We start from the raw sequence: 24,935 nt of genomic DNA, 5'->3' as shown, positions 1-24,935 counted from the left end.
TTCAAAGAGATTAGAGTGTATACCAGCAGTAATTATTTGATAAATGTGAAACAGGAGTTCTCTGATTATCCTAATACTGTGATGTCAGAAGCAAATATTTCAATCATTGATATAGTAATGCATCCCTATTTCACATATGTATGATCTTTGTAAATATACCTTTTCAGAGGTACATGTGTTTTAAATTCAAAGAGATTAGAGTGTATACCAGCAGTAATTATTTGATTTGATAAATGTGAAACAGGAGTTCTCTGATTATTCTAATACTGTGATGTCAGAAAATAATGTGATATCAGAAAACAGTAGTGATGTGATAAATTAGGAGACAGCCCAGTTATTTGGGGTGTATTTTAATTTTTATTTAGGTTTTGGAGTTTTTTTTTTAATATTTTTTTGTTAATTTTGTCGAACAGACATTTGTCAAAATTACAAGTTCCAGGAAAAAAAAGGCTAAATTCATTTATATAATGAAAAGGATATTTTAAATAACTAAACATCGCTACAATTATATTACCAAATTCCTACTTAAAAAACAAAATGACAACTTTATCTGATATTCTGATACAGTAACATCATTTAGATATACAGTAACATAATTTAGATATAGACATGTTTTGAGTTTTTGTCTATAAATTTTTAAGATGGTGACAGCATTATAACCATTGTGGTTCAGAGTAATATTCATCTGACTGAGATACAGCTAAAATGCATGTGATTTAAGTGGAAAATGGTGACAGAATTATAATCCATTGTGGTTCAGAGTAATATTCATCTAACTCAGATACAGCTAAAATACATGTAATATAAGTGGAAAGCGTTTTAATTTTGTAAATGGAGTAAGCTGATCATCATCATATTTTGTAACTAAGTGTTAATTTGATGTGCATAGAGAGAACGATGAGAAAGCTATAAATTTTGTTAAGATATTTTACTTTAAAAATTAAAGCAAGTTTACTTTATAATTAAAGAGCTTTAAAGCAAATCCATTTTATGTCCGTTTAGAGGAAGAATTATAAATGTGATATAGGCACATTTCCCTATGTACAATTAGACAGAATTTTATATATAGACACATTTCCCTAGGTCACAGGGCACCCATTTAACTAGGAGGACAAAACAATGAAACTAAAGGAGTTAGTTTGCAATACATTTCATCATTATAGCATTCCTCTGATCAATTAATTACAACATGTACAGACAGCTTTCATTACAATATAAATGAGAGTAGCATGAATGTTTTTTCCTTCTCTGAGATCTGGTACAGCAGAAGCTAAACAAATAATATTGGTAACTAGCTACCAAGACATATGTTACTGAAAATTCACCCATTACACTTGTTACTCTTAACTGCTCAGAGATATGCTACTCAAAGTTCAGCCATGACACTTGCTACTGTAACCGCTCACAGATATGAGTGCCCAAGCTATAGAATGTTCACTGCTTAGAGATGACCATCACAGGATTAGAACTTGATACTGGCTTGTTATAAATGCCCTTGAGTTCAAAGAATTGGGAAATAATCAACTCATTGCATAAAAAATTGTTCAAGGCTGAAACTTTTTGTTTCTCCACTTACATTTCCACGCTAAGTTATAATTGATCAAGGCTGAAATGTTTTGTTTCTGCACTTACATTTCCACGCTAAGTTATAGTAATTATGTTGTCCATCCATCAGCTGAGACATCATTTTCTTCTTGCTGCTATAGTACTCTGAATCATGACTCAGAGGATCTCGAGGATGTGGAGGAATAGTTAGGGAAGCTGTACAAGGTGTGCAGCCCATGCATTTATTCATGCAATTTGGGGGTTTGGATCCCATCAGGTTGCTTTCTTCTTCCAGCTTTGCAGCTTGCTTCTGATCCTACCAATGCCAAAACAGTGAGCCAAGGAGCCATGATTTAATAATATCAAATAAACAAAAAGAATATTTTTATGCCTGCTTTTCCCAAATGCTTCCCAAATACAGTGATCTATGTCATAGAACAAAACAATTACAATGAAATTTGTAAACAGAAATGCAGAGTTATTCATGAGAGTGGAACCAGATCAGTGAGAGTTGAGTTCAATTTCTTAAAAATTGTGCCATTAAACGTGGCCAGTGAGCTGTGAGAATAGAGGTTGGACCGTCCATTACATGGATCAGATAGTTACATGGTGTAAAGTTTAAACTGCATCTCACTTCTGGATAAGTGATAGATGCTCATGGCTGAGATAATAAGAAGCATTTAAAAAAAATTCAAAATCCAAAATCTTAGATGCATCGCTGAGATATCAAGAAGCACTTAGAAAAATCAAAATTTATAATCTTGAATGCTTAAATGCACATACCGTTTTGCTTCGATCAACTAGTTCTCTTCCAGACACATCTGTTCAAAGAATCAAATCCCAGACATGAGTAGATGGAAAACCTAATTTCCCCTCAGCAGAATATCTCATAATGAAACTTAAGATTCAGAAGCACACAGAGTTGGAACTAACCTTGAAGAATTAATATACTAATCAGAACAGAGCCAAGGAAAACACCATACAAATTCCTTTCAATATATTTGGAGTACGATATAGCTGCTTCCATAAGTCCTCCTCGGCAGTTTTACAGAAGCCACCTTATTGTTAGCTGGAACACAGTCTGTACTCTTGGAAGGCACCACTACAGTTCAACCAACCCAGATGCAGCTGCTGTTGTGCTTTTTATTACACAGAACCGAACCAAAATAGGTTGAGATTGAAACCCAGGTGAAATACTTTTATCCTGTTTTAGAAGAATGGCAGAAGGGTGAAGATTGATCCAATTTCTAACCTAGTGTTCTCTGCAGGGAAATAATGAACCGAACAAATATGGGAAAATGTAAAGAGACATTATACAACAAAATGAAAACGAGGTAAACTATTTTTATCTAGTTTTGAAGAATAGAAAAAGATGAACTTTGCACTACCTGTTCTCAGCAGGGAAATATAACAAGCCATTGGACAATGGTAGTAAGGATAAATTTCCCAGAAATATGGGCAAATGTAACAAGCCATTAGATAATGGAAGTAATGATAAATTGGAATGAGCAGAAATCTTTGATCGGGCAACAAACAAAAACCGAATAAAATTACAAATTAGCACAGAATAAGTAAAGATAGATTGAATTGAACCGTAAACAGTGAATTGGGCAATAAACAAACACATTAGAATTAATTAGAATATAAATCAGTTCCATTCCCATCTCTGATTAATATTCGCTCAGCAGAAGAGACAATTGGCCTGTCAACTCTCTAATCAGGAAGTGAGTAAAACAGTCAACAATTTACGATAATATTGTACGACATTTTGAAAATTGAGGAGTTTGACAGATTCTATAACCATATTATTACCGACAAGACATTAAAGACATTAATGCAAACCGTACATGAATTTGGCCGACCGAGCCCCCCTGCCCCCCAACAATTTTCGATCGCCAAACTCTTAGCACATGCCTGCTATCTATCGTTCACACCAGTCGACTGTCCCGACCAAGCTCAGCTTACAAGAAACTAAAATTTTAATAAAGACGCAAATGGAGATGAATATATTCTTAGCACATGGCTGCTATCTATCGTTCACACCAGTCGACTGTCCCGACCAAACTGAGCTTACAAGAAACTAAACTTTTAATCAAAGACGCAAATGGAGATGAATATGGTTCAAAAAATTAAAGGATTTGGTTTTTTTTTTTTTAAATGTTATTTTAAGGTTCACGAGACTAAAAAAAGTCTCAGACCATTAGTATTTTTGTTTTTCGTCTTTTGCAATCCAATCATTTTCTTATTCAAATTGATGATGACCTGGCCCAACCTTCCAACAATTCCCTAGCTAAAAAGACAATGCTAAGAAATCGATGCTAACATATTCCCATAACTTTCTCTGATGCCTATGAATGCATCACATTCCAAAATGAAATGTTTTTCTTGGTCCTTAATTGAGTGATAAGAACCTTTGCCCTCCACAGAATGCTAGCTCCGATGAACTCTTTTTGTTGTAGATCACAAATAGGGTTGAATTCCTCAATGTAGTACTTCTTCTTTCTACCCAACTCTTTTCCCCATACCCTTTTACGAAACTTCTCCATAACAAAAAAATTTAGCTCTTTGCTACTTGTGGGACAGGGATTGAGGTAGATATTCCATTTTTGCATCCATGTCTAGTTTTGTTTCATTCATGTTCTCTTTCTTTCACTCATGCCTTCATTGAAGATAACATTAGGTTATCTTCCTACTCTCATTTGCTCAATTCTTTTTAGATATCTTATGAGCCACACCATAGCAATTGCTTCGATGGGAGTTGCTCCTGTTTCACTCAACATTATCTCATATGGTACCGAACTTTTTATTTTGAACTTGCTCATGATCAAGCGTTTTTGGTTTTTCTCAATTTGTTTCCGTTTTGAAACGAGGTTGCTGCTAGCCCACAATTCACACCCATATAGCATCATTGGACAAACTCGAATTGGAGCCAGTCACCATTAAAAATTCTTTTTCCATCCAGAGGAAATTGTTATTGGCCCTAATTCTAGGAATTGCGTTACCATTAGGAAGAAAAAGAAATTCAAGGTGGTGTATTCATGCTTTCCTATAGTATGTACATGACCACTACTTTCCACGAGGTTCTGATCAATCCTAATATTTCTCTGGGTGTGTTAGGCTTCTGGTTTCCGGATCCTCAGAGGGATTACACGTGTATTAAATATGCCTCGTGCTTATTATGTCCATTATGTCCATCAACATTAGGGGTTTGGGGAATGTCCCCAAAATATGTTCTCTACGTTGTCTTATTTAGATGTAGAAGTCCATCGTTATCCTTATACAGGAGCCTATGGTGCCTTGAGAGAAGGCATGGATTTTTTTATTAAAAATTTGTCCCAAATGGAATGTATGTTGGACTAGTGCTTCTGGACATTTGAGGGGTTTGGTAGTGATTTGGGACCCTCGAATCATTAATCTTCAAGCTTATAACTCTTTTGCATGGATAATTCTATCAGGCAATTTGAGAGGATCTAATATTCATCTCCATGTTCTCAACATTTATACTCCTTATTCTGCCATAAGAGTTTGTGGAATCACATTGATTGTTGTGGTTTTTGAACTTGATCTCCCTCATTATGGATGGTGATCTTAATCTGATGTTGTCCACAAATGAGATTTGGGGAAATAAAAGCAAATTGGATATGATGGGGGAATTTTTCAAGGAGTTGTTTCCACACAATATGTTAGTGGATATCTTCCTTGACCTGAAAAGACCTACTTGGAGGAATGGTCGTGTCGGGTTAGACACGATCGCTAAGAGGTTGGATTGTTTCTTAGTGCAAGCATGATTGGCTAAGAGCTTGGGCAATATGCGATCTTGGATAACAAGTTCCAATATGTCAAACCACAAACCTATTTTTCTATAGTGGTAGGGGGAAAGTGAGCAGAAGGGTTATCCGTTCAAATTTAACCATTGGTTAAATGACAAGGCTTTTGAAGGGTTGGTTAGGGATGCAGCTTGGATCAAGACATTTTTTTCTACAGTGACCTCTAGGATGGATATTGTCTATCACAAGTTAAAAATTTTAAAACAAGAGGTTTATAGATGGGAAAGGGAAAAAAAGGAGCATTTAAAAGAATTGATCTCTACAAACATTAATATAAAGGCTTTAAATGATCCTATGGATCCAAAATATTTCTCTGAAGGTTCTAAACAAAGGATTATGCATCTTCAGGAGCGCAAACGAAAAATCTTAAAGTATTAGGAGGAGTAATGGCAGTTGAAAAGTCGTGCAACATGGGTGGTTGAAGGAGACTAAAATATTTTTTTTCATAATCACGCATCAAAAAGGAGAAAAGAAAATTCCACATGGAGCCTTATGGATGGCAAGGGAAATTTTATTTCATTGCAAATAGAAATTCAGCAGGAAGCGATTTGATATTTCAGCAATCAATATAGAGGAAAGGAAGGTGTCAATATAGAAAACCTGTCGAAGTACATTCATATGTATCCAAAAAATTTTAATGCAGAGGAAAGTGAACATATTGGGAGGTCGATCACAAAGGAAGAAATGATAGAGGTTTTGAAATCATTGGCTAGGGACAAGAGCCCAGGCCCAGATGGATGGACAATGGAATTATTCTACACTTTCTAGATATCATGAGTAAGGATCTTCTTGACATGGCCAAGGAGTCGCAGTCTCTATGTTCGATTACTGGCTCTCTCAATGCTACTTTCATAGTTTTATTCCAAAAGTGTATGTAACATCCACTTTTGCAGATTATAGAGTCGTTTCATTATGTAACACTGCATATAATATTATTTAAAAGATCATTACCTCTAGGAGTAAAGCATCGCGATCTAAACACATTTCTTTAGAGCAATTTGGGTCTTTGGACAACAGGCAGATACAAGATGTCATAGCAATTACTCAAGAATGCCTACATTGTATCAAGGTACGTAAGGTGGATGCATGTCTTATGAGAATTAACCTAAATAAAGCATATCACTGCATTGATTGTTGGAAACATTGAGAGGGGGGGTGAATCAATATTTCTTTTCAATTGTTATTTTTGTCAGTTAAATCATTTATATTTAGAACACAAAATGAATAACAGGAATAAATGATTTTATTAATATAATCTTTACAATAAATCAAGTATAATGTATATAGGGCTCCAACCAGTTTCCAAGCACCAACTTGGACTTTTGTGAGGCTCCAACCTCCAGGGCACCAACCCAGTCTTGTTAAGGCACCAACCTTGGATTTAGGATCACCAACTCCAAGGACACCAATCCTTCTAATTTTGAGGCACCAACCCTCTGTTACATATTGTCTAGATATGTTTGGTAGTTATTCTCTTCTCCCAACATCTTCTTCACTTAATTCTGTCTATCTACACCTTCACTGCTACATCAATGACAGCCTGTCTTCATATGAAGGAGTCTTCACAACTCTTCATATTGCCCTAACAGAGTCTGTAAAGTTACCTCATGATGATTTCAAATAGGCATCATGATCTCCAATAATGTTTCCAAGATTTGTTGAAGCTTTCCAACAAGATATCTATGCTAAGCCTTAATGTATGCACAAAAGCAATTATTTGTTTTCAAGCCTCTGTTCTTTATTGTTGTGGTAACTGTTTCAAGCATGACTGCTTCTCATTGTTCTTTCTATCGCGATCTCTTACTTCCCAAAACCAGACTCACAAACGCTTCAATGTTGGTGTTGGCTACTACTCCCTTCAAACGATGTCAGATGAAACTTTATTTTTCCCCTTCACAGAATTGTTCTTCAGGTTGCGTTATGTACTTGATTAATTCATCACAGGTCTGAGCCTTTTAAAGATTAACCCAATCAATAGAATTGCTTCATCCTTCGACTTCCTCCTATCCTGTTGGACCTTCAACTTCCTTCTGTCCTGTTGGACCTTCGGCTTCCTTCTGCCCTACTGGACCTTCGACTTCCTTCTGTCTTGCTGGACCTATGAATTACTTATGTCCTTCTGCTTACTTCTCTCTTACTCGATCTTCGGCTTCTTTTGTACCTTCATCATCTGCCAGACCTTTGGCTTCTCGACCTTTTGACTTCTTCTTTCGTTCGCTTGACCTTCTGGCTTCCTCTATTCCTTCAAGTTCACGATTTGTGAACTGTTACCTCTTCTCTATGATAGATGCCCGAGATACGTTACCCATATGGAGGTCCCATATGCCACGTCATCACCTTTAATCACAATCACAACTTCCGGAGGTCTTCTCATAACATAGTCGATCCCCTACGACTGATGGAGCGGATGCAATATGATCTTAAGTAGTTGTTAATAAACCCATCAGGTCCACAGCCTTATCGTAATCGATGGTTTGCGGGACTTCGATTGGCAAATGGATTAAAAACAGCCTCAACCCCCGCGGTTGACCATGATCTAAGGGTTGACTATGAGATCGACGGTTAGGATTGAGTGCGGGACTTCAACCACGATCAAGGAAGTTTGTACTTTCCTACCCCTACTCTTCCAATAGTCGTTGCTCCTGTGACTTATCTTCACTCTTCCGCTCTTCCGATGGTTTTCTTCTTTACTCTCTGTTATCGTTGTTGCTCTTTGTTCTTTCAATAACATTTACCCTTGGGCATATGTGATAACCTGCTTCTCTTGCTTCGATGACTTGTTTCTTTGATGGCTTTCGATAAACTCTTCATCTTACTCTTTGGCTTCTTGCTCTTGTTGCTTTACTGGATCTACTACGTCATTTGTTGTTTAATTGTTGTTCAATTGTTGATCAATTGACCTCCTGCATCATTTGCTGTTCAATTGACCTCCTGCGTCATTTGTTGTTCAATTAACCTCATGCGTCATTTGCTATTCAATTTACCTCCTGCGTCATCTATTGTTCAATTGACCTCCTACGACATTTGTTGTTCAATTGACCTCCTACGTCATTTGTTGTTCAATTGACCTCCTGCTGTTCAATCCACTTGGGCCCTCCATCTCATCATATCATCATATATCAAACTTTCATCACTATGAGGATTATGATTAATGGGCATCAATGGGAAATCATGTATCAAATAATTTTCCATCACAAACACTGCTATATTGACATCAATGACAACCTAGATTAACGATCTCCCCCTTTGTCATTAATGACAATATTCTTCTTCTTCCCCCTTTGACATCAATGGCAAAGGAGTGCACAAGGACTCCCCTTATCAAACTGCTTCTGTTCTTTATGAATAGTATATTTTTATGGGTATGTTACTCCCCTTGTCATGGTGCTCTTCTTTTTACTCAAGACAGAAGGATTGCTGCCTCATCATCAACTAGCACATTATCCCCTCTTCATGTCTCAGAAGTTCTTCATAATGCTTTCAACAATGCTTAAAGATGCTCCATTTCAATGCTTCCAAATAGGCTCCAAATAGCCATACACCAAATGTTCAAGTCCAAGTTTTTATGCTTCTGCAATCTGAATTTTGTTGTCTTCATAGTTAGAATTAAGGAGTCTTTATAGTCTGAGTCAGGAGAAGATGCCACTGAAATTGTCATTCTCGTTATCTTTCTTCAAATCAGGATTCCTTTGTATCTTTGTGCTTCTCCTTAAGTTACTGAACTATATTCGACTGCACAACATTCTCCTTTCTATAGTCCTTTTGATGAGCCATGTTTTCCTTATGTTCTTGTAAAAGTCTATGCAAGTTGGGAATCACGATACTTGTTGGGAATCATGATTGCCGCTAGACCAAAACCTACAAGTTATCTCCACTAACAGATTTTGATATCCAATCTGTGACTATCTTTTAAATTATTTTACTGGTTGACAACTTTTTGCAATGCTTCAATTATGCTAGATTCTTCCAAATGATCTTGCTTCAAGCTCCATTCCCAGATGTGTTTGTTTGTTTGAAGGCTGCCTCTATTATTGTCCTTGATTTACCTGTTCTCACATTATATCCCTGAGTCGAGACATTCAACTTCTATAATACCAACAACATAGTTATTTGCCCTATTTCTCTAACATTAGATGGCCTTCTCTGCTACTACAATTTCTTCTTAGTGATCAAGTCGAAAACATCTTCAACAACAGTCCAAAGAATGGTTACAAGATCATGTTCTTCAATGTAGTGCTCCTGAGAAATGATCTTTATCAAAGGATGATTGTTAATACAGCTCAACAAGGATTTCATAAGGACCCTTTCATGAATAGCTTCTGCAATAATGATCAAGAATCACAAGCTCCCCCTAACTGTATGCATGGTCTCTTTTTGACAGAATCCCATCATCAAACACTCGAAGTATCAAGAATATCTTCATCAATTCAACAACATGTGTTGTTGGTTGGAGGGTTCAGGAGATTTTCATATTGTATTTTCTTTCTTCTCCATACTTGTGTAACTTTATTTTCTGGCATGGTTCTAGCTTGAGAAGGTGCCCAAATCAAGTTACAATTATGTGCCATATGACCAATGTTATGACACTTGAAGAATTCTATGTTGTTCATGAATAAGAATTCATGACTTCTTTTTGCGAAATTGTTTCTCGGAGATTGACGGGGATCATCATAAGCCCTACAATCTTTTTCCATGTGTCCAAAGTTTGTACAAGAATAACAATAACCAAGAAATAAACTTTGTACCTGGGAGATGGAGATTTACTTGATGTACTTCTGAAGCCTTTCTACCTCGAGATCCTTTGATGATAATTATTGCTTCTTGCATCCTTGACAATATTTGCATTTCTTCTTGGAACAGTGCTTCCTTCATTATCGCCTTGACTCTTATCTTTACCTTTGCTGAAACTGGGAGCATCAACATTTCCTTTCGACTTCCTCATATCCTTGTTGTTTGAAGCATTATCATGCTTGCTTGAGGATTCACCTGCATACCCAAGACCTAATTTATCAAATGGACATCTTTGATGGCTAAGCATGTCATCGAAGGCTTGAGAGCTCTTCAAGGTTTTGTCGATCCCTCAACCTTTTTCCTGAGGGAGACAATCTCTTCTTCCAATTTTTCGCAATCATTATTCTTCTTAGCAAGTTGTTTCTCAATCTCTTCCTTAATACGTATTGCTTCATTTGCTTCTAATTTAAGGGAGATGATATCTAACTTCATTTTGAAGATTTCTTCATTTTCCTTTGCTAGACTGCTCTCCATTTCTTCCTTGATCCTTGTGGCTTTACATGTTTCAGCCTTGAGAAGGTTGATGTTAGATTTTAATTTGAAGATTTCTCCATCCTTTGCTTTTAGTTGACATATCATGGTGTTTCTCTTATTTTCTACTTCATCAACCTGTCCTTCTATGATTACCAATGCTTCCATTGTCTTCTCAGCTCCTTGTGCTAACTTTCTTGCTTCTTGTAGTTGAGATTTGAGAGAGGAGACCTCTACCTTGTACTAACCAATCCTTCTTCAAGTTTGTTCAAGCTCTTGTGCCTTTGTTCAAGTTGACTTTACAAGGTATCTTCCCGTTTCTTTGCTTTATCCAATTGATTTTTCATGGATATGACTTCTTCATGATGCTTTCTTTTGCTTTGATGAAATTCCTTCTTAATCTTGGCAAGCTCTTCATCCCTTTCTTGTACTTGAAGCTTGACAAGGTCAACTTTCTTCCTTGTTTGGTCTTAGTCACCAGCTAGTGCTTTCTTATTAAGTTCCTCATTTTCCTTTTTCAAATTGATAATCTCTTCCATGGCAGCCATAAGTTTAGTGAGGAGATCTTCTACAAAGTATTTTTCATTCTCTTCATTTTCTAGGTCTTCTTTAGCCTTGATGTCATCAATCTTATCTTCAGCTTCCTTGACGGGCTCTGGATTTTCTTCTTGTTTTCCATCATTTTCTTGACTAGAGATCATTGTCAATGCTCCTTTTGAGTGAAGATCATGAAGTTTGTCCCATATACCCTTCGCTGACAAACATTTTCCTAAATTGTTCTTTATAGAATCTGGTAGCCCATTCAATATTGCCTTCATTGCTTTTGCATTGTACTCCTTGGATTCTCCATTCATCATGTTATCAGTAATTACTGATTCCCATACTTCAATGCCTTGAGTCTTTAAGAAATTCCTCATTCTTGCTTCCCATATATCAAAGTTTTCATTGAACCATGGAGCCTTCACAAATTGATTGACTTCTATTTCAGTGGTAGAGGGAGACACATCTTTAGGAGGATTGGAGACTTTCTTCCTTGGCTTCGCCATTTGTGTTCTAATGATCAACCTTCAAGCTGTTAGGATTTTGAGTGAAGAACTTGGTTCTGATACCAATTGTTGGAAATAATGAGAGGGGGGGTGAATCAGTATTTCTTTTCAATTGTTATTTTTGTTAGTTAAATCATTTATATTTAGAACACAAAATGAATAACAGGAATAAATGATTTTATTAATATAATCTTTATAATAAATCAAGTACAATGTATATAGGGATCCAACCAGTTGCCAAGCACCAACTTGTACTTTTGTGAGGCTCCACCCTCTAGGGCATCAACCCAGTCTTGTTAAGGCACCAAACTTGGATTTAGGAGCACCAACTCCAAGGACACCAATCCTTCCAATTCTAAGGCACCAACCCCAAGGGTTCCAACCCTCTGCTATGTATTGTCTAGATATGTTTGGTAGTTATTCTCTTCTCCCAACAGCTTCTTCATTGCATTTTGTCTATCTACACCTTCATTGCTACATCAATGACAGCCTATCTTCATATGAAGGAGTCTTCACAACTCTTCATATTGCCCTAATAGAGTCTGTAAAGTTACCTCATGATGATTTCAAATTGGCATCATGATCTCCAATAATGTTTCCAATATTTGTTGAAGCTTTCCAAGAAGATATCTGTGCTAAGCCTCAATATATGCACAAAAGCAATTCTTTGTTTTCAAGCCTCTATTCTTTACTGTTGTGGTAACTATTTCAAACGTGACTGCTTCTCACTGTTCTTTCTATCGCGATCTCTTACTTCCTAGAACTAGACTTACAAATGCTTCAATGATGGTGCTGGCTACTGCTCCCTTCAAATGATGTCAGATGAAACTTTATTTTTCCCCTTCACAGAATTGTTCTTCAGGTTGCATTATGTACCTGATTAATTCATCACAGGTCTGAGCCTTTCAAAGATTAGCCTAATCAACATAATTGCTTCGTCCTTCGGCTTCCTCCTGTCCTGCTAGACCTTCGGCTTCCTTCTATCTTGCTGGATCTTCAGCTTCCTTCTGTCCTGCTAGACTTGTGGCTTCCTTCTGTCCTGCTGGACCTACAACTTACTTCTGTCCTTCTGCTTACTTCTCTCTTACTCGATCTTTGGCTTCTTTTGTACCTTCATCGTCTGCCAGACCTTTGACTTCTAGACCTTTTGACTTCTTCTTTCGTTCGCTTAACCTTCCAGCTTCCTCTGTTCCTTCAAGTTCATGAGTTGTGAACTGTTACCTCTTCTCTATGATAGATGCCCAAGATATGTTACCCATGTGGAGGTCCCACATGCCACGTCATCACCTTTAATCACAATTACAACTTCCGGAGGTCTTCTCATAACATAGTCGATCCCCTACGGCCGATGGAGCAGATGCGATATGATCTTAAGTAGTTGTTAATAAACCTGTCAGGTCCACAGCCTTATTCCAATCGATGGTTTGTGAGACTTCAACTGGAACATGGATTAAAAAATGGCCTTAACCCCCGCAGTTGACTGTGATATAAGGGTTGACTATGAGATTGATGGCTAGGATTGATTGCGGGACTTCAGCCACGATCAAGGAAGTTCGTACTTTCCTACCCCCGCTCTTCCGATAGTCGTTTCTCTTGTGACATCTCTTCACTCTTCTGCTCTTTCGATAATTTTCATCTTTACTCATCTGCTATCGTTGTTTCTCTTTGTTTTTACAATAACATTTACCCTTGGGCATATGCGATAACCTGCTTCTCTTGCTGATATGACTTGTTTCTTTGATGGCTTTCTATAAACTCTTCATCTTACTCTTTGGCTTCTTGCTCCTATTGCTTTACTGGATCTATTGCATCATTAGTTGTTCAATTTGATCAATTGACCTCCTGCGTCATTTGTTGTTCAATTGTTGTTCAATTTATGTTCAATCGACCTCTTACATCATTTGTTGTTCAATTAACCTCCTGCATCATTTGTTGTTCAATTGACCTCCTACGTCATCTATTGTTCAATTGACCTCCTGTGTCATTTTCTGTTCAATTGGTGTTCAATTGACCTCCTGTTGATCAATCCACTTGGGTCCTCCATCTCATCGTATCATCATATATCAAAATTTCATCATTGTGAGCATTATGATCAATGGGCATCAATGGGAAATCATGTATCAAAGAATTTTCCATCACAAACATTGCTGCATTGACATCAATGAAAACCTAGATCACATTGATTGGGAGTTTTTAAGAATGATCCTTCATAAGATAGGTCTCGAGGTGCATGTAGTGGACTAGATTATGGCATGTATCACTTCAGTAAATTTTGCAGTCATCGTTAACAAGGCTCCTACATGTTTTTTAAAACATCGAGAGGCTTAAAGCAGGGATGTTCTCTTTCCCCTCTCTTGTTCCTGTTGGTAATTAATAGACTAAGTAGTGGGATCTAAGTGGCACGCTCTATGGGTATTATCTTCGATTGCAGGGTGACTAAAAATATAATCGTTCCACATCTCATGTTTGTGGATGGTGTCCTTTCAATAGGAGAGATATATGTTCCTAAATGGTGTGTTTTTCATCATATTTTCTCTTCATTTGATGATGCATCGAGCCTATATATGAACAAAACTAAATCAACTCTTATTGCAAAATCAGTGAATGAGGTATTGATTTCAGAGATTTCAATTTTTTTTGAGGCAGAGACTATACCTATGAACTATGGTTTCAAGTATCTTGGCTTCTAATGCAGGAGCATCCTTGGCCTCAGACAATCCTCATCAACCAAAAACAAGTTGTTGTTGATTTTGTAATAAGAGTTGTTACTTCCATCTATTTTACAGTTGTTGATACACCTATTATGTTAATTTTTTATACACCCAGCTGGTAGTTGTTGCTATTCCTGTAGCAACATTTTATCAAAGCGAAGTTTGTCTCAAGTTGTTGACATCCCCAGGATTGTGTGCTAATACTCTTGTTGTGTAGAGTTGCTGACACATCCAAAATTGACAGTTGTTTAGTTGTGTTGCTATAGGACAAACCCTACTAAATGCACTGCCAGAACAAGATGTAAGTTGCAAATTTGGTTTTTGTTTTCTATTGGTTTATGTTGGTGCATGCAGGATCCTATCTCTTGTACTGTTAGTATTTTTTTTGTTGTTGCACAATTTTTGGAGAGCGTGATTGACTTCTATATGAGTTAGGAAGGCATCTAGTTGTTGCACGTGGTTTTGTTGTGTAACGAAATAGGAAATTCAAGCACTCTCAGGGTGTTGTTCTATAATTTGAATTCTTGTCTGTAACAACATATTTTAAATTAATAAATGGATATTTGAATCCATTCCTGTGTTCTCATGAGCAGACTCAAATTACTCTCTATTTGTGCTTTGCGATTTAGTCCTAAATTAACATAACAGCCAAATTTCAATGGCCTGAGTTGTGCACTCTGTAACAACGACTCAGATTTTGTAGGTGTTGTGAAAGCTACAGAATATGGACTATTTCAAGTGGTATCAGAGCGGGATTCATTTTCAGATTTTCACCTTTAATTTCTTCGTGTGATAGTGTACCAAGAATCCTTGTCAGTGGTTGCACAACAAGAGTGTTGAAGGTACAAGTTGGGTCATAAAACCTGGGTTGAGGTCTATGGATGTTGGTGAGACATTTACAACTTGTAAGGATTCCACTGAGGAGAAGAGGAGCAGGATGAGGAGGTGCAGGAAATCAAGAGCTAGAAGAATTAAGACAAATAATAGAAGATCTGGAGCATAGAAGAAATGGAGATGCAGAGGTAGATTCCAAGTTTGAAGAAGAAATAGATGAAGAACATGAGGTTGAGGAGAGAGACCCAACAATGCAAGAGTTGAAGTTTCCCATTATGATGGCAATATGATAACTGGTGTGGTCATACAAATGATTGGAGAACTCAAAAGATAATTCAAGTATGAAAATATTCAAGATCCAAATCAGGTGAAGTTTTCCATGACGAAGTTGAAAGGTCATGTTGCACTATGGTGGGATATGTTGTAGAAGGACAAAGTAAATAATCAGCTAGAAAATATCAAGACTTAGAAGAAGATGGTCACAAAGATCAAGGAGAATTTTTTCCTGTTGATTACCATCATAATTTGTATAGAAAAGTCTAGAACCTAAGACTGTAACAACCCTGGTTAAGATTCCATGTAATAAAAGTTAAAAACAATAACCACGGATGACTGGGTCACTTTTTCCAAGCTGAATGTTAGGCAAGACATCCCAGGGGGTGTTCATTTGGTTTTTTATGGCTAAGGAAATTGGCAAATGCATTAAAATGCATTTTGGCACAATTATTTATGAAAATAATGGAAATTAGGAGAAGAAGGGGGTGAAAGGTCAGAGGTTGCATGTGAGGAGAAAAATGAAGGAAATAATGGAAAATGAAGAAAATAGAGGCCTCATTCATAAAAAGGCTTATGAGGATCAGTTGGTAACCTTTTGTCAATTCAATGTTGGAGCTCTCTCTCATTACTCTCTTTCTCATACTCTTGGACAGTTAGAGTTTTCTTGTAGCATTCATGGAGGGTGTGGCATACTTGGATTCTTGGAGCAAGAAGACACAGGAAAGAGCAGCAAAGCGCAATAAGGCATCAACATTAGCAACTACATCATATTTTCTTGCAGGTATCGATTTGTATGCATGGTTTCTTCACTAGTTTGGCATGCATGGCATATGCATGTGGTTTTTTGGTTGTGATCTGTCATTAGGCATGGAGGATGGCCAGGATTGACAGTGGATTTCCTAGCCTTTCCATTTCCTGGATATCCATGGTGATTGTGGGTTTATTTCCTTGTTGTGTTTTTTATTGGTTCTCATGTTTCCTTAGCTTGGGTTGAGTTACTAGTCTCGTAGCCTTGGTTGGACAAACGCTTTGGAGCCCTAGAACAACTTGGGTTGAGTTACTAGTCTCATAGCCTGGGTTAGACAAACACTTTGGAGCCCTTGGTGGGTTGAGTTACTAGTCCTATAGCCTTGGTTGGATAAACGCTCTAGATCTTGGTAAAAGTTGTGGGTTGAGTTACTAGTCCCATAGCCGGGTTGGACAAATGCTCTGGAGCCCTGGATGGTTGGGATAGAGACTGATCTAATAATGGTTTTGGTGATGTCCGACTGTGAGGTGGAATCATTATTTGATGGGTTGAGGTGGATGGCCTCTAGAAGCCCTAGATAATTTTTGATTGATGTGTTCTATGAGATTCCACATTCATGCTTGGAATATGGCACAGGGGTGAATGACTGAAGAGAGATTTGGCTCAGCCATTCTATGGTCGGGTGGAATGTGGTAGTCCCATCTCTAATCGGTTCACTACATTCATTAATTAGAAATCCATTCCCTTGATTTTCATGTGTAAAGGTACTGATTTATTTATGGATTTGATGGTTGATATATTTATTGTATTTCTGTTCTTATTATGCTAGTTATATGCACATTTTATGACAACATCTATGTATGGCTCTCAGCATGTTTTTACTTGTATGTGAATAGATAATGTGTCTATGACCTAATAAATGAGAATGCAACAATAACATGAGGGAACAATGGTTCATAGTGATTCTCAGATAAGTATGAGATCCCTACACTTAACTATGTTATTTACACCTGTAGATTACATGTCGATGATATGTTTGATGAAATGCCTGTCATGGCTAGTAGGGGTCCAGTCAAGGTCTTGAACAAGAATTTTCTTTAATATTTTCATTTCCATGCTACTGATTTGAAGAGATGGATTAGTTATGGGTAGTGACCTGGGCTCTGGTCTTGAAAAAGTGGCTCAAATCCCGGAGTCACTGGCACAACACTAACAATTCTGGTCCACAGTCATTGGCAGGCACACCTGTGAGAGCGAATTTAGGTTGCTAGTCACTCCCTTGCCCATAGCATGAGAGCAACTATGGCCTAAGAGACCTAAAACAATAGTGGGACCCAGGGATAGGCTGTCTGAGTGGTTGACTTGTCTTCTGAGGGTTTCGTTGATAATGTTGGATGTTTGTATGGTGTGTTTCTGTCGGTTCCACTTCCTTAAGGTGACTTACGAGGTCGAATCATATCATAGTGGCCTATCATCGCATTGTTACCCTGATTGCTTGGGTAGATGTGGGAGGAGGGTGTTACAAAGACAAATGGAGACCTATGTTTGTGAGTACAACAAGTTGTTTTGTAGGCTGTCACTTCAATCAAGTATAAAGGAAATATAATTCCAAAGAGTCATAAGGTATGTGAAAGAACTAAAATACTTGATTCAAGATTAAATGAGTACACATTATTTTCAAACTATTGATTAATCCTATCACATTTCCCTGAAGGTGGAGGAAAGGTTGAATAAGAAAACACAATAGAAAGGCAGAGGAAGAGGTTTTAGAGGCAGAGGTAAGGTAGGGACTGCTAGAGGCAATCAAAAGGAATAATAATCCACCAGTGGTCAAGGTGATAGAGGTGGAAATAGTGTTGGAAGACGCAAAGGAATTATTCGAAGAGAAAAGGGAAGGTATGTAATTACTTTTTATCATTTTAAAGTTGAAGGACGTAAGAAATCTTAGTGCTCGGAAGGACAAAATTTAGGGAGAAGAGGTGAAGCTAGAACATAAGTTACACAAGTTGATGAAGCTTTTGTTGTTGGAGGAAATGTGATTGTGTTTCAAAAAAAACAGGGAGAAAACTTGATGTTTCACAAAGTATTGCTCAAGTCCTGGAAAAAGATAGTGGAAGAACCAAAGCAAGAAAGGAAAGTTTTCAAAACTAAATATAAGGTCCAAGGAAAGTGTTGTAACTTGGTCATAGATGGTGGAAGTATAGAGAATTTAGTGTCGACTGAAGTCATGAAAAGTTGAAACTTAAGAGTCTAGTCCATCCAAATCCTTACAAGATATCATGGTTACAAAAGGGACTTTGGGTGGTGTTGAAGGCTCAAAAAATTGGGACTCCAACAAGGGGGATAACCACCCAGTCCGGACCTTGGGACAACTCCTTTTCCGTTTGGAATAGTGGCTCCGATTGGGGATGATGGGACCAGTTTCCCAATCTATTTATGATGTTCGTGCTAACGGGATGATGTTTTTCTTTTCTGGGTTTTATGGGGTGAATACTTATTCTAAACTTAATCTATCTTCTAACTATCATATGCAATCTATCATAATCAAAGAAAACATCTAACTTTAAAACTATCCCGAGAGTAACGTTTATATATGTGATCTAAAATGATTTCTGAAAGTAATTGATAATAAAGATCATTCAATCACAATAAGAAGAGAATCCATTTAATAATGATCGTTTCGTATAAAAAGTTAGCCAAAACGATATGAGAGATATATCACATAAAGAGTCATTCATATATTCAGCATAAAGAATAAATCATCATCATACAAAAGTGCAATAATGATAACTAAGAATTTAAACTTTCATACATAAATAACTGAAAATGATTTATTTCTTGATACACAAGTAAAAAGCATTAAGAGATAGAAGTACCATTTGTAATACGTCCTACTCATGTGCTCCAGCAATATTGATCTACCTTCAAATCACTTAACATCAACTAAGAGTACAAAAGTGCAATTTCAGTAGAAGATGCTAAAATCAAGTAGAAAATAAATCTCGTTCCATTAATTTTACCAAAACCTCCTTAGTGGGGGGCAAAAGTGCACATTTTGAAGAATGTTTTTGACAAAATTTCTGGACCCCTCTCTAGATGCATGAGAGGGGTTTAAATTCTAATCTATGAAACTTAAAAATAGAAATTACAAAAATAGATGAGGAGGTTTAAACGACCTACCTCATTTTAAGCGAAAATAAACAAAAACAAAAATAAAATATGTCTATGACTAATCCTGCATTTGGTCCTTGAAATCGCAAATATCCAGCATAGGTTTAAGGAGTGTCGGTTGACCGACTTCAGCTTTCAGTTGTCCTGCGAATACGACATTGGTAAGTGTTGGCACCATTTTCTCAGTGGAAGTAATTAGGCACTTCAGGGTCATCCATTGGCTATGCGGTTTCATTAGGTATTTCCAGTATGCCTCCTAGTTTAATTTGTTTACTCGTTTAATTTCCTCTTCCCTTTCCTCCATTGCCTGTTTCCATATTGCATGAAGTTGTTCTGCTTTTGGAAGAAAACCAGGGGTGGTTTCTGCTACCAATTTAGCATTGTGTAGATTTTCATTCACACATTTGATGACATTGTTTGCTACTACTTCCGTATCCTCCATTGCCTGTTCAACCTCTCTGAGATGAGAATCCCATTTCGCAAATAAGATTTCTTTGTACGATTCATCTATTTTGGGCATATCTGCTCTTTTCCCATCTTCGGATTTCTACCAATTTAAGAAGTCTGAAACTTTCTTAAGAATTGAATCATATTCAGGTCGTAATTCCACAACTTGGTTCATTATGTTATCGCTTCGCAGTGAGAATTCCACTGCGAAGTCTTCTGGCATAATAATTCTTTCTTGATGTAAAAGCTGGGAATTGAGGCCAAGTGCTTCTGTGACAAACTGTTCAATTTTGGGATCATCTTTATGCAGTTCTATTATGCTTTGTAACTATGCTTCTTTACCAGCTAAACTGCTTTGATGTGCCAACTGCATTTGTTGAAACTCTTGTTGAAGCTTAGCCAACTGCATTTTTGATTGTTGGTTGATACTGATATGTTGTAACTGTTGCTCTAATAACAAAATATTATCTTATTTTTCTTTGAGCAACAGTTGTACCTCTACTGCCTTGTCAATGGTTGCTGAAGCATATGTGCCTGCAACCTGCGAGAGTCTAGTGAGGCTAGCCGATGGATCTGTAGATGGGTCTTTCCATAGAACATCTAGAGGTTCATCCTCAGGAGTGAGCACAAAATCCAACTTTCTTTTCTTTCTTTGTCTTCTAACAATGTCTTTGTGTTGAGGGTTGTACAATACATCTAGAGGAGGAATTTCCTCTATTCTCAATACAATCTCAGATGTGGAGCAATGGGAATATGCTTTGTTTCCTGAGTGCTAACAACTCCTTCTGTTACCATTTCTGTGGTCGTTTCTTGTGGGTTTGTTGGTAGCTCTGCGATTTGTTCCTCCATGTTGAGTATCTTATTGAAATTTTCCCATTCTACTTTTGAATCAATTACAGGCAGCTTTGCTTGCTTTGTAAGGGGAGTTGAGGCTTCAGCTTGTTTTACGAGCGAAGTCTACTGATCAGACTTTGCTATGGTTTGGGTTGTGTCTTTAAATGACTCATCACTCTTGCTGTGTTCATTCTTTGATGTTTTTTCAGATTGATCGACATAATTTTCTACGGATCCATTTCCAGAACTTGTTTTGGATTTCTCTTTTCAATCTCCACCTATGCTTGCACTGGGAGTAGGATCTCTCACTGGCTCAATGAGTAGTTGGTCCAATGGGACCTTAGATAACCTCTTTTTTCTGTAATTATCAAATGTTTGTAGACCTTCTTGATCAAAAAGTATTTGTGCCATATGTTGCACTTCTTTGAAGGTGTTTTTCTGCAGGAAAACATCATCAAAGGGGTCTTTTTCATGGGTAAATATTCTTATTTTGACCATTGTGTTAAAATCTTTTACAATACCAAAGGGATCATATTTCCTTCTCGAGAACTTGGGTAATTGCAAAGATAATACGTTGTCAACCTCTTTGAAAGCATGTCCTAAGTCGTGCAATGCAAATACTCAACATGTTACAGGAAATTGAGGCCAGATGGCCTTCTTGGAATCTTTCAATATCTTACTCATTCCTCCCTCGCCGCATGTCTAATAGGCTGTCTCCCTAGCCATCAATTTGTCTGGGACATAAAAAGGTAGAACATGGGGCGAGGCAATACTGTTTAACACTCTGATATGTGTGGATAATTCTTCCCCAAACCATCTGGCTATGGGGAGAATATCTACTTCGGCCTCTTGGGAGAACCTAGGGGCATCTTGGTTGTAAATCTTTTTTTGAATCAGAAGCATAACTCCGTGACAAATCTTGAAGAAATGTGGCACTAAATTAGATTCCCACATGACTTTGTGATATATTTGAATGGGAAGTGTATTTTGAATAGTCCACTTCCATCCCATAAGAGGGAATTTGGAACCAAAATAAATAGCATCCATAACATAGGCGCTCATGAAAAATGGAGGGTAAACCCTCGAAGCAATACTCCTTTTTCTTTTGTTCTCTAAAATTGTTGTAGCTAAGTTATCAGACAGGATTTGAGCCCAATTCATTATTGTAGCATTGACGACTGCATCTATTAGGGGTAACCATTCTGATGAGAATTTGGTGCTGTCTGGTTTACCAAACAATCTACATAACATAGCAGCAACAAAATAGAAAGGGGAACTAAGAGAACCAGTGGTGTACATAATTTTCTTGTATTTCTTGAGTCTTTCTTCGTTATTTGACCAATTCTTGGTGCATTCTACCAGGTCTTCATTTTCCTTGGCAAACTTCTCAACAAACTACTTGTTGTAGATGGCCTACAGCTCTAGTAGATGGTACATGAGTCTTAGGTTGTTTGAAGTAAACAACTCTATGAATTCTTGGATTTCCATCTTGAATTCTCTGTCTGATATATCTGCATCGTCTATGATCCACTTAACCATGTCGGTGTAAGGAAGTATCTTTGGTCTTGTAGTGATGCGGTGCAAGAATGAGCATGCAAGTTCAGTCAAAGTAGCATCAGAAGAAACACGTCCATCCACTGTAACTGTTGTTTCCAAAATTCTCATATGTTCTTCCTCCAATAGCTGATACATAGTCTCCCATGTGGATGTCCTAGCATCTCGATTACAAGTGGTATCTGTAAACAGGGGGGTCATCTCTAATTTCTCAGAAGCGGGTTCCTTTCCTTTCTTCACCATTTCTTCGGATGTCCTGCTCTCTATGTTCTTCCTGAAAGTTACAAGCAGAGAGCAGAATAGGATAAAAATGATAGTGAATGTAGAAATAAATCAATAGAAGGATGAAATAAAGGTGACGGAGGGTCTTTAATTCTAAATCACATTAGAAGATATCAACTTGCATCAAATGACCTTTCACACCTGATCGTAATCATTCCCTTAATAAATGTCCACTAATGAATCATTATGCTTAACTTAATGTTCATAACTTGACATCGAAAGTCGGGAAACACTCTCCTAGAACCGTGAGCCCTTTGAGTTGCGATAAAAGCGATTTGCGATTTGCTACGCAATATCGCAAAAACTTGTTTTCGTTAAGACTTACTGCCGTGTGAGTTGATGCGATATGCGACATGCGAGATGCTATCGCATTTCACAATATCTGCTTATGCTTTATCAAGTAGTGTTGCATGGTTGAAACTGCGACGCAAGAAGATTATAGGATTTTTTATGATTTCGTATTTCGTGGATATGGGGTAACTTTTATAAGGAAGGTCTGTCCTAATCGTTTGCGATGCGAGAATAATCCTCTAAAAGTGGGTCTTTTCAAGGTTTATTTTAATATTCACGACTTTCCAGGTATAAAGTTACTTTTAGGTTGTTTTGATCATGTGGTGCTTATTTAAGAAACTCATCATTTGTGAAGTTTTATGCGCTAAAGTATAAAAAGGTAAATTTTCCATGATTTTGCAAGTTCCGTTTTGACATCTTATTTTATTCTAAAAATAAAAAGGCATGAATAGATGTTAAGATTTGAATTTTTGGAAGGGTCCCCATTTATTAATGTTATTACTAATACTAGTAAATGGGGGGTTGTTGATAAGCACAACAATTGGTGATTCACTTGGAAGAACCAGTTATCTCTGAGGGTTTTTTGAATTTTCTAAAACTTCCAAAATAGAGATGGTTTTGAAAATGAAACTACATTGTACGAAATATAAGGTAAATAGTGCTATTTATTAATAACAACATCTTATTCTAACTATCTTTATTCTGATTATCTTCTTCTCAGAGTTAGTCATTTTACTCACATCAGTCATTACTTGGTTATAAAGATAAAACAAAGCATCTCGTTAGATTAGTTTTGGTGTACTCATTTGTCGTAGGTAGAGCCTCTGCTACCAGCAGGCGTTCATAGCCTCGACAGGGTTACCTGTTACCCAACAATGATCCAGTGTCCCACTTGAGAAAAATGCAATTTTCAAAGATAAATCCTCATATATACTTATCACTTTTTCTTTTCTTATTTCTCTTTTATTTCTTAAAGAACAATGTCTTGGTTTGGTGGCCAAAATTGACAGTGCCATTCACTTGATTTATAACTTAACTGAATAAGCTGGCTCTTGATGAGACCCCTTATCTTTTGATTGAAACAATCTCAAGCCATTACCCTATTTTGATTTTCAGTATGGCAATGTCAGTTAGTTATAATCTTTATGATCATGATAAGCAGGCTCTTGATGAGGCCTCTTATTCTTTAAGTTGAAAGTGTATAATTGGATTACTCCTTGAATCTTGCAAATTTCTCAAGTGGGGGGGAGTCATTGGTTCCTTAAGAATTTTCCTAGACGACAATTGTAGAGTTGAAAAATGGCTTTTCCGCAGAGAGTCTTTTATTTTTTATTGATACCTTTTGTAACTGATGCAAGGAAAACTTCTTCCTAAGGTTGATTCTAACCAAAACTCAGATAGTTGAAGCAAAAGAATAGGAAATTTTTTTCCAAATAATAGCACTTAACCATATGTTTCATAAATGGAGATTAATTTTCATAACTACTCCTACTTATACAAATGAAAAAATTAAAATTAAAAAATTAAAAATTAAAAAATTAAAAATTAAAAATTAAAAAATTAAAAAATAAAAAATAAAAATAAAAATAAAATAAAATAAATAAATAAAATTAAAATTAAAATTAAAATTAAAAAAAATAATAATAAATAATAAATAATAAATAAAATAAAAATAATAAAAATAAAAATAAAAATAAAATAAAATAAAAAATAAAATTAAAATTAAAAAATAAAAATAAAAATAAAATAAAATAAAAATAAATAAATAAAATAAAATAAAAATAAATAAATAAAAAATTGAAATGAGAAACTATTATTTTCATGAAACCAAAAGTGAACATTCTCAACTTGTTTTATTATCAAAAGAAAAATTAACTTAAACTATAATCTACAGAAAAAATAGAAGAGATCATCTTCTATGGACAATATTTCTTTAGGATCTGTCCATTAACAAGTAAAGATTCCATTTTTGCTACTAAATCTTGTAACATGAAAGTTGATGGGTAAATGAGTTCAACAATCTAGAATGGTCCAAGCCACATCAGTTGGAATTTACTATGCTTGCCTTTCTCTTCATGGGTTTTACCCCATTTTAATACTAAGTCTC

General features: G+C 36.5%; 1 protein-coding gene across 3 annotated transcripts; it reads right to left on the bottom strand.

Annotated features, from left to right (window-relative positions):
- Nucleotides 1-1,183: 1,183 nt before the first annotated feature.
- Nucleotides 1,184-3,137, bottom strand: LOC149184855 (EPIDERMAL PATTERNING FACTOR-like protein 8). Of its 3 annotated transcripts, XM_089418993.1 has the most exons (5): nt 2,934-3,137; nt 2,479-2,749; nt 2,329-2,366; nt 1,633-1,861; nt 1,184-1,437 (listed from the first exon to the last, which is right to left on the bottom strand). In XM_089418993.1, exons 2-5 carry the CDS (start codon nt 2,570-2,572, stop codon nt 1,424-1,426), a joined length of 375 nt encoding a protein of 124 aa, XP_089275119.1. In that variant the 5' UTR covers nt 2,573-2,749; nt 2,934-3,137; the 3' UTR covers nt 1,184-1,423. The 3 variants fall into 3 exon arrangements, with proteins under 3 accessions (XP_089275119.1, XP_089275118.1, XP_089275117.1); XM_089418992.1 differs by having other exon boundaries at nt 1,196-1,855; nt 2,934-3,121; XM_089418991.1 differs by having other exon boundaries at nt 1,197-1,861; nt 2,934-3,120.
- Nucleotides 3,138-24,935: the final 21,798 nt, after the last annotated feature.

Source organism: Pinus tabuliformis, chromosome 3_2 (genome assembly GCF_031772625.1).
Source record: "Pinus tabuliformis cultivar Carrire ecotype Pingquan chromosome 3_2, CPIR1, whole genome shotgun sequence".
In the NCBI taxonomy this organism is placed as follows: Eukaryota; Viridiplantae; Streptophyta; class Pinopsida; order Pinales; family Pinaceae; genus Pinus; species Pinus tabuliformis.
The sequence above is the reverse complement of the archived record's forward strand: the minus strand, read 5'-3'. Positions and strand labels throughout refer to the sequence as shown.